The sequence below is a fragment of the Neopsephotus bourkii genome, unplaced genomic scaffold (genome assembly GCF_033783945.1).
Source record: "Neopsephotus bourkii isolate Nb327-2 ecotype Australia unplaced genomic scaffold, CSIRO-AGI_Nbou_v1 NB_1132, whole genome shotgun sequence".
Classification (NCBI taxonomy): Eukaryota; Metazoa; Chordata; class Aves; order Psittaciformes; family Psittacidae; genus Neopsephotus; species Neopsephotus bourkii.
In genome coordinates, this window is record NW_026901618.1 from 2,024,502 (window position 1) to 2,041,685 (window position 17,184).

General features: G+C 36.8%; 1 protein-coding gene across 3 annotated transcripts in view; it reads left to right on the top strand.

Moving 5' to 3' along the window:
• Nucleotides 1–17,184, top strand: part of LOC133217306 (peptide-N(4)-(N-acetyl-beta-glucosaminyl)asparagine amidase-like) — a 452,245-nt gene that overhangs the window by 29,264 nt on the left and 405,797 nt on the right. For all 3 annotated transcript variants that reach the window (XM_061362664.1, XM_061362667.1, XM_061362665.1), the window contains one exon: nt 9,515–9,590. In XM_061362664.1, coding sequence (XP_061218648.1) covers nt 9,515–9,590 — 76 coding nt within the window. The remainder of the gene's footprint in view (nt 1–9,514; nt 9,591–17,184) is intronic.

A 17,184-nucleotide genomic window follows, 5' to 3' on the forward strand; every position in this document is an offset into this window, starting at 1 on the left:
AATAAACAATTTGAATACTGCTGAATTGTTGTGAGAAGTCTTTATGCAGAAATCAATCTCTATTCTTTAAAAATAACAGGGAAGTATAGTCATACTCACACACCCAACCAAAAAAGCCATTTGGCTAAAATAGGCAAATACATTTAGCAACTGTTGTCTTACTGTAAGTATTTATAGCTGATGATACATATACAAATTCATTTGTTATTAAATCGTACGTGCTAAAAAACTCTGATTCTTAGTAATGGCACAGTTTTGAAAGAAGGTCATTTAATGGAGCACTTGTCCCTGAGTAATATTCAGGATATTATTTAAAGGCAAATATCAAATTTTGCATGTATATCATATTTTGTATCAACAAACTGCCACTGAGGGGCGCTCTTGTTCTGTTTTAACACCTTAACGTCGCTGGTCCGGTCTCTTGTGTAAAGACCTGTAAATGTACTTTCAAATGTAAGCTCAAAATAGCCAATGAAAAGCATTTATATTTCTGTCAAAGATTTACAGAAGTTGAGGAAACTGGAGGAACTGAAGCTTATTTTGATAATGTTAACAGTGACAGATTTAAAACTGTTGCAATATTTTAAAAAAACCCAGTTTATTTAGTACTTTATTTAGTACCAGCATACATTGAATTTTCAGTGGGAGCTTAAGACCTTTTATCTATTACTTCCAAATTTTATAGAACCTTGTTGCTTTACAACCTCAATGAAATTAAGAATAGTTTGCTTTCTTTCCAGTGATAGTAATTACATACTCTATTGGTGCATGCTGTGGTATTATGCCTAACTCATGTATGACAGAGTCTAGAATATTTGCAGTCTTGATAATTATATTCCTCAGTTTTCGAGAATTTCAGATGGTTCTAGATGAAAGTTAATATAAAATGTCAGATAATGCTGGAAGCATATGCTCAAATATTGAGAAATCTTAAGTCTGCCTCTGCAGTGAGTTTAGCCTATCAGCCTTTATAAAAGGAGAAGGTCTGCTCTAAAATATACTCAGAACTGTAGTTCTGTGTTTGCAAGCTGCACAGTCATTCTAAAGAGAGACCAACTTCAATGTTCTGGTCTTTCAGTTTCAGTACTGTCCAAAACTCGTCTTGATCTAATTGGAGTAATAGGACTACCTATGGAATAGTGTTGTGTGGCTATGTAATTAAAATATGGCCTCTGATGGTCTGAATTATTTTGCTTTATAACAGAAGCTTGTATATCTTGTAATACTGCTCTTCTTTTTCCTTTCTTCAAGCAGTGCTTCTGGAAATGGTAACTCTTGTTAATCTTTTGCTATGAAAATCTGCAGGCTGAACAATATAACAAAGGCAGCTTATTGCTCTGTAACATACATTCTTCAAATGTTTTATTTAGAGAGGTGCCTTAGTTTTAGACTCTCATTGTAGACTTTGATTTAAAAAATAAAGTGAGCAGTAGACTGGAGCAAAGTGCTTCTATAGGTTAAGACTCATTCTGTTCTGTGTATGGCTTTGCAGCAGCCCCAAAAATGAACTGCTTTAACAAATTTCTGGCACTCACACTCTCCCTGTGTATGTAAGAACTGGCCACTCACATTCCAAATCCCATGAAGACCTCATACATTTTCTGAGTTTATATTGGTTGAAAAGGAAAGGAGTGCACAGTGTAGGAGGCATTGCCACCTTGCTGTCAGCACAGAAAAAAATAAACCTGCTGAAGGATTATGGTTATTTGTTCTGAATTCATGGAGAGATGTTCTACACATGGCTTTTGTAGAAAATCCCAGCAGAACTTGGTAGGCAGGGACCTATGGTGAAAGGTAGCTGAAAACGAGAATCCATACAGGCAAAAAAACCTGCAACTGGCTTGGCACAATGTAAGATTAAGCTATGAGGGGCCTTTTCTAGTGGTGGTCTCTGATATAATCTTTATAGGTTTGACTGAAGAAAGAATATATGAGGTAATAGTGGGAAGAATTTTTGTATCTGTATAGTCACAATATTATTTTCTTTTTCTTATGTATTGTGTGTGATCAGACACTATCCTTATCCAGGTTTTCGATTATGGTTTTGTTTTTAAACGTAGGCAAGACAAAAGTGAAAGTCCTAAGCCCAGCGGGTACTTTGTTCTACTGTGAAGATCATATAAATTCCTTTGCATTTCCCATGACATCTTTTAAACCTGCCAATTACATGTGAATTATCCCAGTCTTTTTCAGGCTCTTTTAAGCCGTGTGTTGTTGCAACTGGAAACAGACATTTACAATCTGATCCTAGCCAAGCCAGTGGTGATACAAGATCTCTTTCTAACTGCAGAGAACTTTAGGCATGCTGTTGTTATGTGTTCTCTGGAACCCTACTCACCTGTTCTGTTTCATCTCTGACATAAATTTGATAGGAAGGGGGGCATCACAACCACCTCTTATGTTGGTACAGCATTTAATTGTAATTAGTTGAGCAACAAAAGCTGTGAAAACAGAAATATTAAATCACCTAACCTGCAATTTTGTAAAACTTGTCATTCTAAATTGGTAGAAACATGTTACAAAACCGTACATCTCTGGTCAGGATGAATGTCTGATTTATCATTTCTGACACACGCAAACACACAAAAATAGTGTTTTAGGCACAGCCTAAAGGAAAGTTGTTTTGTTTAGGGTTTCAGAGATTCATTGAATCCATACTATCTGTGGCTGTCAGTTTAATCTGACCAGCCTTTTCATAGTAGACACTGAGAAGTTACAGTTTTCTGAACTGGAAATGCACATGTACTTTCATCATAGCTGTATCTTACTGCAGATAAATTTTGTTTTTAGTACAGCATATTTCTGTCTAGAGCTCCATAGCTGCGTCTTTTTGTCAGACAGAACAGAAGAGTGTAGATAACCACTTTTCTTCAGTGTCATCTAGCTGCAGCAAAGTTTAAATCTTTGGGGCCACCTTTCAGCTCTGATATCAAGGAGAACTGTGAAGGGTTCCATACGCTCTTTTGGATGGCTTGCTCTGCTTAATATTTATAATTGTAATGATACAACACTAGCAAAGAGGATATGTATGGAATTGAAACCCAGGATTGTGTAGAAGTGGAATAATAATTTTGAGAAAACTCAGCTCTCTCATATTCTTCTAATCATAGCCAGCAGGCATGAAGTGTCAGAATGGTGAAGTGAATGAGACTTGGAAAGTTCAAATAGCTGCTGGGTGCTTGAAGAAAGCTACCTGTTAACTTTGTAATTGAGAATACTTGTTTGCTGGGTGCACTTTTCAAAAGACCTATTGGCTCTTGATTCTGTGCCATGCCCAAAGCAGCAGTGGCCATGAGGTAAAGTTTAACTAGTGCCTATTGTGTGTTAGTCACTAATCTCCTGAGTCACTTGGATCAGTGTTATTTTTTTTTTTTTACAGATTATATGGCTCATCTAACTGTTCTTCATTATGATAACTGCTATATTTTATAATAAGATTCAAGAAAATGCTTGTAGTACTTAATTTTCAAAGCTTCCGTAATAGGCTCAGTGGAATGTTCCACTTGTTTACATTCTGGACTCTATTGATGGATTAATAGCACAATTACATCTCTACAAATCTCAGTTCTAGATGTGGATCTAGTTCAGAAGCTGCTAGTTCTTAGTGCAGAAGTTACAAGCTTCACAAAACTGACAGATGGTAGACTGAATTTACAAAGCACTGATATTAGCACACAGAAAGGAGAATGGTAGAATAGCTAGATGGTGCATTTGCGAATGATAAGAAATTAATTCTGTTCCCATTCTATTAATGGAAAAGAAGAGGATAAGTATGTCCTACTGTTGATTAAATGGTAAATTATCTTGATCTTAGGATATGCTTTTATAGAAAAAAAAAGATTAAAGTTCCATGTTAATTTTTCAGATCACTGTTACTTAGTAAGTTGCTGACAAACTTTCTTGATTATGCTTGCAAACTTGTGGGAACGAAGCAAAATGATTTTGTCTTAGTATGAGCCTTTCAGGGTAAAAAGAGAATCTGTTCAGTTGGGACACCAAAAATCTGATCTGAGTAGGTCATGTGTGTGGTGAATTTGGTATTCCCCTCAGCCTCCTTTATTGCTTTGATTTTGGTGTTCATGTGCATATTTGATGTTAGGAAAAAATAATGGCGTTTTCAAACAGGGTTAAAGTATAAATTGAGGGAATGAGTGCACAAATATGAGATCAGTGCTGTTAAGATGCAGTACCTGGAAAATCTTTCTCTTGTTTTTACTGTAGAAGATCAACCTACTAGGTGAAATCTCTGGGAAATAAAATGGCAAATGAAAAAAACAGATTGTGTCAAAAAAGAGAAAAAAAACATTGCAGGTACCTAAAACACTCATTTTAAGAGACTGCAATGATTTAGAAGGTTTTTGTGATTCAGAGATGAAAGTTGAAAAGATCATTCTGTAGCAGGTTAGGATACTAGTCAATTCAGCCTACATTATTTTCATACTTCTTTCTTCCCTTCATGCTCTCTCCCACGGCATGTAATGTTTTCTGAAATAATTGTACTTCATTATCACTTACCCTAAACAATTTGCATGTAAGTGTGAAAAGAAGTGAAGAAGGGTGCTTCAGAATCTAGAGGATTATCACTCCATCAGTTAATGTTATTTTTTAATTCCTATTTGAGGATAATCTTGCAGGATTGTTTGACTGTTTTTTGATGAATTAAAAAACCCTAACCAAGCAAAAAACCTAACAACAACAACAACAAAAAAAAAAACCCAAACCAAACCCCCAAATGTTTGGTTTTCTAAGTTCCTGTTATACAGAGGAAAAAACCCTCAAGGTTTAATGTTTACAATCACAGTACAAAATCTAGTCAAATATAATAATGCTGTAGGAGATATGACTATTAGTAATGCATTGCTGTCAAAATTGCATGTCTCGTCATAGATTATAAAGATCCCTGTAATGATGGAAGTTTGTTAGTTTTTGTTGTCTTTGAACAGACTTAAAAAGGGTAGATACATCTTTCCATTGCTGCCATTAAAGTGCCAAGACTGCTTCCTCATGGAAATGTGTCATCCATTAACATTTTGGTTTTATTTCAGCTGTGCTACAAAATAAGCATTGTTTGTTGTTTGTTGTTTGTTGTTTTTTTTTTTCTTTTTTGTTTGTTTGGGGTTTTTTTTGTTCCCTAAGGAGTGATTTTGACTTTTCAGGAAGGTGGGACAATCTAAGAGTCCAAATGGGGGCGTTTGTTATTTTGGGGGGATGAGGGAGTTGCCTTCTTAATTTCGGTTTTATTCCTGCATTGCAAGAATAGAGAGGGTGACAAGTGGTAGACAATTCAATGATTTTAGGACTGCAGTATCTGGTCTGGGACTAGATAAAAGCAGTGTGAAGCAAGCCTAGAAAAAGGGCTGAGCTAGACTCATTGCGACACAAGTGCCAGATGAGCTGATTTCCAAAGACAGTGCAAGAGAGGGGCAGGACTCATCTTTTTTATGGCAGACGGTTACTAGCACATCTTTCTCATAGAATCTTGCTCTGGATCACTAGAATGGGCTTATAATTTTCTCTTTGAATGAACTGATTCAGCATATATTTCTGCATCCTGATGTTGGCAGCAGCTAGGTGGTTCTCCCTTCTGTTTTGTGTTATCTCTTTGCTTTTACTCTTACCAACCTTTCTTTTGGTTTATCTCAGTTACTCATTTACAAAGCTTTTACTGGCCTTCTGAGTATGATTCTCCAAGGGCTTTTCCATTTTTCTCTGGCACCTTAATTCTACTGATATTTATCATAATTTGTCAGCATTGATATAGTTCCTTCCAGTAAGTACTCGCAACACTTCTGTTATTTGGTAGATTGTTATTTTTTCTGTGAAAATGGAAACAGCAGGAAAATATTTGGAAGCTGTAAGTTTTGTATTTCATTCTGAAACTGGCGAAATTCGTGTCCAGGTGCATCTGTATTCACACAGATACGTGTGAATTGATAAGGTCTAGTTTCTGAAGAAGGGCCCTTTCCTGTACTTAAGAGATATGCCTTAATGCAAGATGTACCACTGGATGAATTAACTGTAGTAAACTGAGACGGCTCAGGAAGAATATTTTCTTTAACAAGTAGGATTTTGAATTTCAGAAGTGACCAATCAGGTTATAAAGTAAGAATCACTAGATCAGCTCTAAGGTTTATGTAGGTCTCTCTCTGTACTAAAAGCTGACACTTGGGTAAAGTTCACAAAAAGCTGAGCAAGTATCAAGTTTTCTTTCTCTCACAATTCAGTTCCAGCTTCTAAAAGACATAGTGGTATGGTGTGAAGCTATTTCAGGAAATTGCCTAATATGAATTGTCTCAATGGGTCCTCATCAATCAAGCTTCAGTTCACAACTGAAACAGTGCATACCAGTTAATAGGGGTCATCTTTATATTTGGTTATATTTTCATTTAATAATATGGACTGCAGATCTCTTGCGGTTCTTAGAAATTATTTCATTTATTTGTTAGCTATTGTAGCAGTTTCTGGCATCAAATTCCAAAAAAAAAAGAATCCTGGAGTATTAAAAGTTGTAGAGCGATTTATAAGATGCAGACAGATGCCTAAATAAGTTAAAAAAAGAAATTTCATTGGTAAGATATAGTTCCTTTTCATTCAATTCTGTATTATAGGCTTGAAAAGGCTTAGGCAAAATCATTTATATTTATAGAATCATAGAATGTTAACAGTTGGAAAGGACCTTAATATCATCTCGTTCTAACCCTCCTGTGACAGGCAGGGACACCTCCTACTAGACCATATTGCTCAAGGTCCTGTCTAATCCAGCCTTGAACAAAGGCCTTCCTGCTAAAGAAAAGTATCACAGAGGTGTAATTTGTCTAAATTTGCATATCTTTTCTTTATGGCACAAATTCTGACTTATAAATATGCAGGGATTAAAGACTATGCTATGGAACACAACTGGCCCAACAGCATGTAGAAGGGATTTTAACTGAGAACAAAGCCAGAACAAGACGTTGGGATCAGTAGTTTGATGTAAAGCTGATTGTCCTGTGCTTTACATTTGTTAGCTCTGGCAGTGTCAGTTGTATTTAAGAGCTTCTTGCTGCTGTCAAGATGGCTTAGCAGAATTTGGAAAAAAAGTTATTGCCTGTGAAATGTTTTTTTCCCCTCCATTTCTGAGAATCTGAGCCTGAAAGATAGAAAATATATTTAGCCCCTTTGGCTGATCTTGCCCTTGCTTTCTTTTTTTCCAGGTAATCATTAATGTTGTATTAAAATAGACTACTTTTAGAAACAAGATGTCCAGCTTTCCTCTTTCATTTCCTAAATCTCTCAAGTAACAGGAACTAGATTTATTGATTGATGTAATGTCTTAATACCCTTTCTTCATAGGCTATTATGTGAAGGATTACAAAAAAGGGAATGTAGAATGATTCACCCCTATTAACGCAAGGAAGTATCAACACTGTAAAAACCTCTGGTCCTTTTGGGCTTAATATTCACAGAATCACAGAATCCCAAGGGTTGGAAGGGACCTCAAAAGATCATCTAGTCCAAATCCCCTGCAAGAGCAGGGTAACCTAGAGTACATTACACAGGAACTTGTCCAGGTGGGCCTTGAATATCTCCAATGTAGGAGACTCCACAACTCCCCTGGGCAACCTGTTCCAGTGCTCTGTCACTCTCACAGTAAAGAAGTTTCTCCTGATGTTCACATGGAACCTCCTATGCTCCAGTTTACACCCATTGCCCCTTGTCCTATCACTGGACATCACTGAAAAAAACCTAGCTCCATCATCCTGACACTCACCCTTTACATATTTGTAAACATTGATGAGGTCACCCCTCAGTCTCCTCTTCTCCAAGCTAAAGAGACCCAGCTCCCTCAGCCTCTCCTCATAAGGGAGATGCTCCACTCCCTTAATCATCTTAGTTGCCCTGCGCTGGACTCTCAGCTGAGGGGCCCAGAACTGGACACAATATTCCAGATGCGGCTTCACCAAGGCAGACTAGAGGGGGAAGAGAACCTCTCTTGACCTACTAACCACACCCTTTCTAATGCACCCCAGGATGCCATTGGCCTTCTTGGCCACAAGGGCACATTGCTGGCTCATGGTCATCCTCCTATCCACCAGGACCCCCAGGCCCCTTTCCCCTTCACTACTTTCCAGCAGGTCAGTCCCCAACCTGTACTGGTACATGGGGTTGTTCTTCCCCAGATGCAAGACTCTACACTTGCCCTTGTTGAATTTCATCAGATTTCTCCCCGCCCAGCTCTCCAGCCTGTCCAGGTCTCGCTGAATGGCAGCACAGCCTTCTGGTGTGTCAGCCATTCCTCTGTTCCCTGGAGTGAAATGTCTTAACTCAAGGACAACAGGGAGGCTTCTCAGTGATCCTGTTGATTTATCATTCTTTCTGCCTGCATTTTCCAGGCACTGCAGAGCTAGTTCTTCTTTGAACATTTTGTTAAAAAAAATGACCTGCAGCCTGGGTACCTACATTTGGCTTTTTTATCAAAGTCCCTTTCTGCATAAGAGATCTTCTCCTCTTCAGACCTTGAGGCTCGCACTGAGCAAGAGCCAACAGAAACTATTTTTTTTTACCTATGTTTCCTCTGATCTGCAGCTTTTTTTGATGAGTGGAAACATTTTGAACTAAAATTTTTGTGAACTATCTCACTGCAAGAGCAATTGGAATGAGGATGGGCTGTGGGGCTCTGTCCAAGTAGAACAGGACCCTTAAAATATTTTAAACAATATCATTTACCACACAAATCTTCCTACTTCCAAAGTAGTATTACAATGCAAGATTTATTAACAGCCTTTAACAAGCACAATGATTTCCTCTTACTCTCTGTGCTTGGATTTAATAAAGTGCAATGTATCTTAGCTGCATTGTTGCGTTGAGGCAGCAGTAGGGTACTGAATTGAAAAAAATGAACTATTTGCAGGGAACTTAGATTAAAAATATCATCTCTAAAGATTGTGGCAGTTTTGTGAAAGACTATCTGCTAATTACACAAAAGGTGCTTATAGCGACATAATTACATGATCTTCAAAATCTACAGCTTTTGTCACAAGGTAAGGCTACGATTCACCATTATTTCTTATCAGAAGCAATTGAGCATGAACTGTTCGGGTATTAGACCTTTGCCATACTCCTTTGAAAGTCTGTCCTTCCTAGCTATTGTAATTTGAAGGAAAGCAAAATAATTACTAACTTAATTATGTAATTTTTTCCATTAATCTTTAGATCACTGCTTATTAGATACTTAAAATTGTCATGCTGATTATTGGAATATATCAATGGAAACCTGAAACTGGTCATGTAGTTTGAAATAGTATTGATCAGAGGTGTGTTTATAATATCTTTAAAGCTTGTAGGCCTGATTCAAACAGAAGTTGTTGATTAATACTTAGGAAGGTAGTATGGTGCAGTGCTGCAAACTGTAAAAGATAAAAAACCACCAAACCTCCCTTCCACCCTGTCCCAACCTTTCAGGTGTTGTGGATGAGCACCAATTGTCATGCAGAGAGGGTGGTTATTGACATCTGAATTTTTTTATTTATTGTAGCTGACTTTGGTCTTGCAAAGCAAAAGCAAGAAAATGGCAAACTCGCATCCGTAGTGGGAACCATTCTGTACTCATGGTAAGTACACCTGCATACAACATCCAGTCCAGTGACATCCGTCTTCATGGTTACTTTTTTTGTGCAGGCAGACAGGTTTCAGCTGAGTAAGGAACAAGGTGCAAGTTGCCGACACACAGCTAATATGCAGTAGTTGGTTGCCTACCTATTTTTCTGTTGCGTATGGTGGTTACTGTGGGTTAACTTGGTGCAAAAATGAAGTTACTGTGGTTGTGTAGTAACTTATTCATCTATCTTTACACTTAAAGAAATGTGTTTTCAAGTTCTAAAAAGATATATGTAAACAATAGAAATTAATTTTAAAGGCTTTAATGTAATTGTGGCTTCAATGTTCAGCTACATTTTTATGTGTAGACAGTTTACCTTCTGGATTTGTTTTGTATCAGTAGGCATTTGGTTTTCGTAATTGAACTGAAAAAATATTTTCTGCTGTTTGAAATTTTCAGTGGTGGAAAAGCACAACACACGTTTGCAATTTAAGCTTAGTAAATACATAAATGACTGCTCTAAACCTTTGCCTTAGACAATACATTATTCAGTCTGCTGAATGAGCTGCAGTTTCCTTTGGCATCCCATCTGCAAGCAAGCCAAAGTGAGGAACCATGTTGTGTGAAATTACTGTACCAATATAGCTACCTAGGTTCCTAGATTGCTACTGCCTTGTGTTTTGTTTTCTCAAGAGCATAGAATACAAAGCATTTCCTATCCAAAGGTTCCCTCAATATGTGAACAGTTTACATAATTGAGAGTATTATATGCATTTCAGGTTCTCTCAAAAGTAATTGTGATCAGGTCAGAGTATGGATTTTTGTGTTGCATGATGGATAAATAACAAACATGCCTGTTAATTGAGGTTATGGTATTTGAACAGAAGGGAGCAAATGTAATCTGGGTAAAAACCCAAATTGTGGCAAGCACAAGCTCAGTATTCAGCCAATAGAAGTTCATGTGTTTTGGCCCTACCATTTGAGCTGAAAATTTCTGTTAATTGAAATGCTAACATCAGAAATCAATTAAGGAGTTGCTAATCTGGATCTCTCCATTTGCAGCATTATTGGTTAAACTTTGCCAACCCTAACTACTGAATTATTAAGGAAATATGTTTGCAATATGTTCAGCTGAAGCTTTGCAGATCCAAATATTCCTCATTCCTGCATGGGTTTGCTCCAGATTCTTTTAACGCCTTTTTACGTACAGCTGCTGTTCTCTCTCTTCAGGGTCACTCTGTTGCTTCTACTCAGTGTTGAGCTTGCTTACGGTTAGAAGTTGGTTTCCTTCTTTTAGTGACTTTCTGGTTCTCTTGTTCCCACTACTTTAAATTGCCACTTCTAGCTCCTGTAAATAAAGTGAAATTTATTTGGCATAGGGACTAGAAAAAGAAAACTACAATGAATGACACATAAACAAACCAAGAATGTTGCACAGCATGGAATGTATAATATTGTTTCCTGTTTTCATCAGAATTTTTAATTTACAAAATACATGCTAATAAGCAGGAAAACCTGTTAGAATGTTATATCCTAAGTAAAAGCTGGAAATGTTTTCATCCTAAATTTCTTATAAGACCACTGTACTGGCTGAGGCACTGACAGTATATTTCTCAGAAGTTTACAGGCATTTTTGATGCCAGTCTTCAATCTTCTTTTCTGCTGTGGTGACCACGTGATGGCCACATACCTTCAAGATTGCTTGGCCTGTGTGGCTGTAATAAGTAGTCAAAAGTTCCAGCCTGCTGGGGGAGCTACTGATGGCTCCTCTGAATTAAAAGAGAGAGTCAAGAACTCAGGTATTCTGCAGTTGAATGTAACTCATGTTGCCACTTTTGAGATTGCTACTTGTGATTTCCTACTGGCAGAATGATAATGTCTGACAATCCCTAGAAATCATGAAATCATAAAATGACTTCAAGAGTGAGTCCTTGTAATGTGTATTACACCTTGAAGACTAATGCTTATGCTGCTGCTTAGTGAGAAAAAGTAAATTGCTTGGGAGGCTGCCTCAGCTGGGAGGCTGCAGTCAAAATACTCCTGAAGCACAGCACAGTGATATGTTTGAAGCATATCATAGTGCGTATCAGCAGATTTCACTGCTGATCACTGTGCTATCAGCAGAGTGATCGTTTGGGTGGCTAAGTGTAGTAAAAGTTTGGTGTAGCTAGTTATGTGCTATGGTTTTCAGCTCCTCTGAAATAATTGATTTGTTTTGTTTAGTCACAATTGAGCCGAGAAGCTGCTGACAAGAAGTTATTTTGCTCCTTTGAATAACGGGTATGAGTGAACTATCTGCAAATTAGATTAGTCTTTAGAAGTGTCAGTTTCCAAACTTGCCACTGATGTCTGTGTGTCTTCTTACATTTTATAGGATATTTTTATTAGATAGTAATGTTCTGTAGATTGATACTCTTTTAATTATATTTTTCTTGTTTTTTGTCTTTGTTCATACCACATTTAGTATTGTTTATACCCTGTGTTTGTGTATTGAAGTTCATATCAGACCTAAGAATTGGCACTTCTTTTTCTTCCTCTTTGTCCAATTATTTGGATGTAAGCATGAGGAAAAAATACCACTTGCATGTTTTAGTCTCTCAGTAAGTGGCCTTTTGGGACACTACTTGTCAGTTCTGTTCCACAAGCAAAATCATGGAAGCAGGGATCCTTGCCTGTCAGCAGTCAGAAAAGAGAACAAGAGTACTTTACTGATGTTTTTGTATTTAAAATGTATGCTTGAGTAATATCTAAAATGACAGGCTAAAGCATTAATGTTTCCACAGTCATAATAATTTAAGAATGTTAAAAAGGCTTTGCAAGCTGCTGAATGCACTGGATGCCATCCTTCAGGGTACTTGGCTGGTACTGTGTGTGACAGTGGGCTTTTTGATATGGAAACCTGCTCGCAGAGTAAGGTGAACTGATTGAGAATTTTAACACAAGTCATGAAGCATGTAGACGAGTCAGAGGCTATAGACTTGATCAGTGCTTGTACTGATTGATTTAAATGACTGAATGATTTAAGTGCATGTGAAGGGCTATAAAATAATCAAAATATCGGTAATGCATGTCTACCAAGAGCAGCAATATTAGTTCCTGCATTAAAAAAAAGGGGGAAAAGAAAGAGCTGTGTCATTTTAGAGTGGCAGAAATAGCTTTCTTCTGAATAGACAGGTCAATAGTTCTGGGTAGTTGGAGAAGGAGCCCACCCTTCCTGGAGCAGACAATATAGTCTATACATATCACTGTATGTACCAAACATGTTTGTATTTGGGGTTGAATGAATAAATTTGCTAATGCAATTTTTTTTAAAACTGTGTCACCATAAAATACTATCAGACACTGTTTTGTGTTTAGAGAGGGACTTATATGAGTATGCTTTGTAGTTGTGATGGTTTTTAATTCTACTTCGTACTCTATTTCATCTTACTATCGTACTAATTAAATTCTTTTAAATCGGTTATGTTGTTGAATTAAAAAAACAGCAATGTGTATGTTTAGAATATCAAATGTATTAAATGGATGTGTTTACACTTAATACATTAAAAATTGAAGAAAAGACTGCTTTAAGGAATTGGTAATGAATTCTGAAGTCTTTTTCTAGCTAATAAGTCACCAGAAACAATCTGCTCCAAGTCAGTGGTGACAGTCTTTATTATCGTGCTGTCTCAAAGGCCTTCCCAGAAGAAACGCTGCAAATTGTACATGGTTATAGAGAATTATGTTTCCTTTCACATATATCTGCCATTTATTTGTTTCACAAAAGGGATTATAACTTATGAAGGGGACATTCTGTCTACAGATCATGAGATTGTTCAGCCTGGAGAAGAGAGACTCTAGGGAGACCTTACTGCAGCCTTTCAGTTCTTAAAAGGGGCTTATAAGTAAGTCAGGGAGAGATTTTTTATCAGGGCATGTTACGACAGGATGAGGGATGATGGTTTTAATATAAAAGAGGGCAGATTCAGGCCGGATGTGAGGAGAACATTCTTTACAAATGAGAGTGGTAAAATACTGTCACAGGTTCCCCAGATAGGTGGTGGATGCGCCATCCCTGATGACATTTAAGGCCAGGCTGGATGTGGTTCTGGATAACCTGATCTAGTTGATCTAATTGAAGATGTTCCCCACCTCAATGCGGGTGAGGGGGTGGACTAGATGACCTTTAAGGTCCCTTCCAGCTCAAACTATTCTAAGATTCTATGACATAAATAAAAGTTAGCGGAGTAATGGTTACAATAACTGCCTCAGGTATCATTAAGAAGTAGGTGAGAATGTTCCACGTTCCTGAACTAACTTGGTCTTTCTGAAACACAGTTGTTCTAAAATGTCAGAAAACTGATACATGGAAGAAATTTGTGTAACATTTGGCTTTTTGTGCTGAGGTGTTTTTTCTTCATGGTGTTTTGAGGAAATTCTCATAATAGTGGAAAATGTGGGGACTTCTATCATTGTTATTGAAACATTTTTTTTTTTTTTTTTACAGAGATAAATACAGATCTCTTCCTGCTTTCTTTCTGTTTCACATCATTTCCAGTTTTACTCCCACGTATAATACTATATAATAATAATGGACTTGGTATTAAGTAAATTGTTTTTTTACAGTTTTTGCACAGAACAATCATTTTTGTTGTTACAATAACTTAATGATAGAATAAGAGAAAGCACATGCCACTGTAACCCAATACAGTTCTTGTACTATACAGAGACATTATTAAAGTTAAGCACCAGAGCAATAAGTGGCCATGTCTCATTAGAGAAATGTTAATACTGATTTTTTTAAGGCTCTGCCCTCCTCTTTTTACCTTTTCCTATTTTTTGAAGTAGTAGATTCACTATCGACTTCAAGGAATGGCAGGCCAGTTGTGGCTTAAGAATTACTGGAAGCAGCATGAGGTGTGTTAGGCATCTGACTGAAAGAACAGCCATGTCAAGAAGTAACTAACAAGTAAGAGGCCAAACGTTTGTAATACTCTTATAGAATAACTGAAATCAAGAAAATAATTAGAATAAAATATAGGGTAGACATCTGGTTAAGAAATGCTATGAAGGGGCATTGATGTCTTCTAAATGAACAAGAAGTTCATGTCTGAGTCATCTGCAAGCAGAGCAGCCTGTAGTCTTTTCTTTCATTTTCTCTCTTACCATAAACAACCATACTTCCTGCTTGAGATGCATCCCTAGCCTTATCACAGGGTCTTATTTAAAATAAACATAATGGAAGAGTCTGTTATGAATGAAAGAGGGGAGAGGTAAAAATAAATAATTTGCTGATACTTGAATAGCTTTTGCGGGTTTAATAATTTGGAGTTAACCTGCCTTTAATTATGTTGCTCACATTGGCAACTGACATTTTCCACCCCTAGAGTCCTCCAACTTCTTTGTTATGGCTGGTTATTGCTTAAAGGAATCTCATAAGGAAGTTGAATTTAAATGCCCCATGATTTCAGACAAATGTATGTATCTGCTTTTGCTACCTATTCTGCTGAAGAAAGCTCTTTTTCTGAGCTACTGCTCAATGTCTGGGCTCTCCATAATTTCAGCTGAACAAGCAAGGGTCAATGATTTTATGACAAGAGGTAGTACAGTATTATACTGGCATGCATCAGTGAATTAGTTGTGTGATATTGACTGCAGATGAGTAGTCTGTCTATTTTTACAAAAACAAAGATGCCCTAAACTGGGAGATGCGGGAGTGTGTTGCAAATGTAATTTGTTGGTAGGTTTAGTTGATTGCTATTTACAAGTCAACATGTACAGTATTATCTTTCTACTTCCTATCTCAAGGGGAGTTAATAAAAGCCTTAGTTTGTTCCTGAAAGGAATTCTAGAGGGAGTTTAGAGGAGAATACTGTGGAATGAAATGTTTTTCTCATCACAGGATCATGTGATAATTCAGTTTAGGTCACTTGTCCTATTTTGCTTCTGGCCTGTTTCTCTGGGGAGCCTATTACTGTGGCTAGGGAGTGAGCTGAATAGAATGAGGTGATATTTCAAACCTCTTCCTTCCTTCTCTTTAGTCTGCTCAGTTTCCTATCTAGCCTTACTTTTTCAGCTAATGTTTGTAAGTAAGCCATCAAGTAATCGATTCTTTGTGTAATATTAAATATATAGTTATGCCTAGATTATTATGTTATGACCCTGTGTACATATTTCATCTACTGACTTTTGTGAAGGCTTTTGCAGGCTTCATTTAGATTTGGGAATTTAGAATTGTTTTATAAAACACAATGAAATCACCATCTCATTCAGGTAAAATTTTCAGCTGTCTGCTTCTTTTTTTTTTCTTCTTTACATTTAATCCATACTGAATGTGATTGCTAGACAGAAAAGTAGTTAATTACCTTGTATATTAGGTTCCAGCAAATCCAAATGCTTAAAAAGTCATCTAATTCATACCTTACTGTGAGAAACAAATTACCGTCAGAAACAAGTCTCTGTGTGGCTGGTATTCATCTTGCTTATATGTAGTCATACAAAAGCTAGGAATCTAATTCAGGTTAAGCAGCAAGGTGATGACTGAAAGCAAGGGAAAAAATAGGCAGCTCAGTGATGAATTTCGTCTTCTTAAGCAGCTATTTTAGAATGAGATGAATGAACAGCTTGATGTGCCTGTCTCTCTTCATTTGCTACAGAGGGATCTAGAGCACTAGCTTAGCATACATCTAACTTATAGGAGTTTGAAGTTGGGTGAAATTAACACCTTATATGAAATCAGTTATTAACGATTTAGTTTTATTTTAGAGTTGTAGAATGAGATTTGCTACTGCTTGCAGTCATCTTTTTGCAGATAGATACTCGTTATACTATGTCTCCCTTTCAGTTTTAAATATTCATGTGATTTGATAAGCCTGGTTATTTGGATAAAGGCACTGAACAAAGTTCATTTTGAAAGGCATATAGCTCAGTAAGCAAAATCCTTTACCATATTGTAAGTGTTCAGGTTTTTTGTTCCATAGGTAAGAAGGAAAAACCTTTTTATTTTCTTGAGTTGTCTGTACACCTACAGACTTACGTATCTTCTAGGAAATTGCAGTTATAATTCACTGGAAATTATCCCTGGTTTGAAGGAATGAATTCTTAGGAGCAGCTGTCAGATGTATGAGTAGCTTTTTGAGTATTAGTGTTTCAGTTTGTAAGCATACAGATAGCACTTTGCCGCAACTCACAGATAGAATTTATCTACAGTGTTTCTGTTGAAAGTCACAACCTGACAATCTGCTAGATATTTTCTTATGAATAAGAACATCAAATGTGCGGACTATATGAAGCTTCCTTTTAATCATATAAATCAAAAATCACATTGAAGGGAAGTTTCATTTTTTAATTTTCAGAACCTGGCTAATACTTCCTCTGGTTGTTTTACACTTCATTCCAGGATGTGCTTAAAGGATTAATAGGTGTAAATTAGAACTTTAATGTTTTCTTCTGTTCAAGCTTCCCAGAAGCTCTTTATGTAATACTGGAACACTAAAGTGCATATTTATGATACTTTGGTTTGTCCTTATCATTTACTCAGAGATGTGTATGATAATCTTGAAAATTCAGAAGCATAAAAAAGTTGAAACACTACGCACATTTTGAGCTTAATTAGATAATTATATTTT